The 2,642-nt window shown below is 39.3% G+C and overlaps 1 protein-coding gene across 1 annotated transcript; it reads right to left on the bottom strand.

Moving 5' to 3' along the window:
• Positions 1-1,163: 1,163 nt before the first annotated feature.
• Positions 1,164-2,642, bottom strand: LOC129940418 (uncharacterized). Its single transcript, XM_056048736.1, has 2 exons — positions 2,058-2,642; positions 1,164-1,996 (listed from the first exon to the last, which is right to left on the bottom strand). The coding sequence occupies exons 1-2, from the start codon at positions 2,452-2,454 to the stop codon at positions 1,518-1,520; spliced, it is 876 nt and encodes a 291-aa protein (XP_055904711.1). The 5' UTR covers positions 2,455-2,642; the 3' UTR covers positions 1,164-1,517.

A 2,642-nucleotide genomic window follows, 5' to 3' on the forward strand; every position in this document is an offset into this window, starting at 1 on the left:
CAACATCCACATAGATACTTGGAGCTCTCCAGATCAATCTACTCATCAACCAGATTAACAATATTGCGATCGTTGCTAAACACGCTTCCAGCATAACGTATGTCCCCACTTTCTGAGGAGCTAACATCGACGCGGGCCACTACATCGTTGTAAGCAACGGAACACTTTGGGCACAAGGAAAAACAAGCAGATACTAGGAGAAAATAGAACGTCCAAGGCTTAAAATTACAAGCGATCGCAAAATCCTTATCCTACCGAGTCACAAGTAACCTCTTTCGAAGTTATCTGCCCCCAACACAATGTACCAAGAAACAGTGAAAACATTGCCAAAAGATGCAGTCAGAGAAGCCTCATCAACCAAAAAGAAACCTCTGGTTTGATGTCACCTGGCAAATGAAACCAAACAACAGTCACTCAAAGCGGCCGGTGGCGCTGCATAGAAGGACGAAACTGAGAAAAATGATGTTCCTAGAAGTACGAATATTACGGTTGAATTTTCTGAAGGGTAATTGGCTATATCACTGGAGCGTTGTTTGAGAAAATATCCACTTCAAAAGCTCTCTTTTGAATAATAAATAGGTATCAGATTCACGTGGCCGTGGGTTATTGAGGAACAAACCATTTTTTTTAATCTGGCTTTCTTTTTATCTATATATTTTGGCTTGGGCTACAAGCTGAACGATATTACTTTGGTTTTATTTAGTTTTACTTACCGATATTTTGTATTTATCTAGATTTTATAATAATACAATCAAGACCGTTCACTTTATATAGCTGGCTTTTTGAAAACTTAAACTAAGAAACGAAGACCTTCCAATAATATCTTCAGAATAAGAAAGCTCAATGGTATTTTATGGCAATATCCCGGTTCTTTACTCACGAGCGCTCCTTGAACTTTTTCAACATTTTAACACAAGATTTGATTAAACGTTAATTTTCAACACGAAATCTATTATAACAACATTATAATTCTTGTGCAATAAATTTAAACTATCTTCAATAATACCTAAAAAGTTTCTTCTCAATAACTATAGTTTTTATACAAAATTTAGATGATCAAAACGCTTATCAATATCTATTCCTTAGAAAAATGCTAATTTAATGTAAATTTATTGCTTAAATATTTTTTGAAACTCTTACCTGATGTGGAAAATAAAACAATTGCAATTTTTTCATTTGCTCGTAAAAAGTATTTGTTCTTTAATTCTATTTTGTATTAAATATTATTTGGTTTTTGTTTTATTAATTAAAACTAAATCTAAAAAATTTCCTTTCATAAATAAATAAATACATCGTCATTTGGTGTTTCGTCAATTAAGGTGTTTGATAGATAACACCTGCCGTCAAGAGGTAAGAGAAGAAATAAAAGTCTTAGTAGTTTTAGAAGAAGAGGAAGGGAAAGAAGAGAAGATTCCATCAATAAGTATCAAAGAGTCGTTGGCCGATTATGTCCCAGTTTGTTTTTGTTTTTCAATAATTTAAGATCGCCTTTCAAAAATTTAAGGAGCTTTCGATATCTAAGATGAACTACTGTAACTTGACGATGGTGATGAGTTAGCGCTCGACGAAGACGAAGAACCTGAGGAGCCTCCCGATGAATACGAGGAGCTGCTTGGGTAGTATGAGCTATAGGCCAAATTATGGGCAGATCCAGAGTGAGTGGAGTCCCATCGGGCATAGGGACCTCCGCTCATTGGTTCCCAACTGGCGGGATCGTACGAAGAGGCTGTGGTACTGGCAATTGGAGCACCGTAGGCAGACATTGGCTCTGCTGGTGGCATTGGCATCATGTTCATCTTCATACCTCCCAGCTTCTTGATCAAGTTGTAGATAAGGAATCCAAGTACGAGCTTGATGGCAATCTTCGATAAAATCAAAGCCTTGGTGGCCTTCAGTCCAACCAACATAACAATCAAAGGCATCAGCAATTTCATTTTAAGCTTCATCAACAGTAGAACAGGCAATAGAAGCTTCTTCTTCAGCAACATACCTCGAGCTTTAAAGAGGGATAGAAAAGACATTACAATAACCGAATAACAAAAACCCACCCGACTAACCTTCACCCTCGGACGGCAATTCCAAGTCGAATCCACGATCAGCGCGGTAGGTCATCACGGAACTTTGGAAGAAAGTCTGAGGCAATTGCAAACGGAACTCATTGGTATTCAGAATCCTTCCAACACGATCCACAATCACTTTTTCGATCTTATCCTCGGAGAATGACCGTCCTTGCTCCTCCTCAACTCCAGCTACACAATCCAAGAAGATCAGGACTCGCTCCTTCATGCAGTGCATGGCGTCAGCGTGGAAGCATTCGGCCACAATGTTTGAGATCAACTCCTCGCTGGATCGGATCCTCGGCTCAACACTGTACACGGAATTGTCAATGGCTGCGGCATTGGCTAACGTCACCACACAACCAATCAAAATCAAAGAGGACACTCGGAACGCCATGTCTGTGATGACAAAAACCGTAATGAAAAATCGAAAGCAAAAAAGGAACACTCCGAATCGATCGCGGGCGCACTGTTTCAGTAAGCTGCTGAGCGTGGACAATCTGTGAATGATATCAAATTGTTGGGGAGCCCTTGATTTTATACTGCCGCTCCCAAAACACTCGCCGATATGCTTCTTCACCAAAT

This window comes from Eupeodes corollae, chromosome 1 (assembly GCF_945859685.1).
Source record: "Eupeodes corollae chromosome 1, idEupCoro1.1, whole genome shotgun sequence".
NCBI lineage: Eukaryota > Metazoa > Arthropoda > Insecta > Diptera > Syrphidae > Eupeodes > Eupeodes corollae.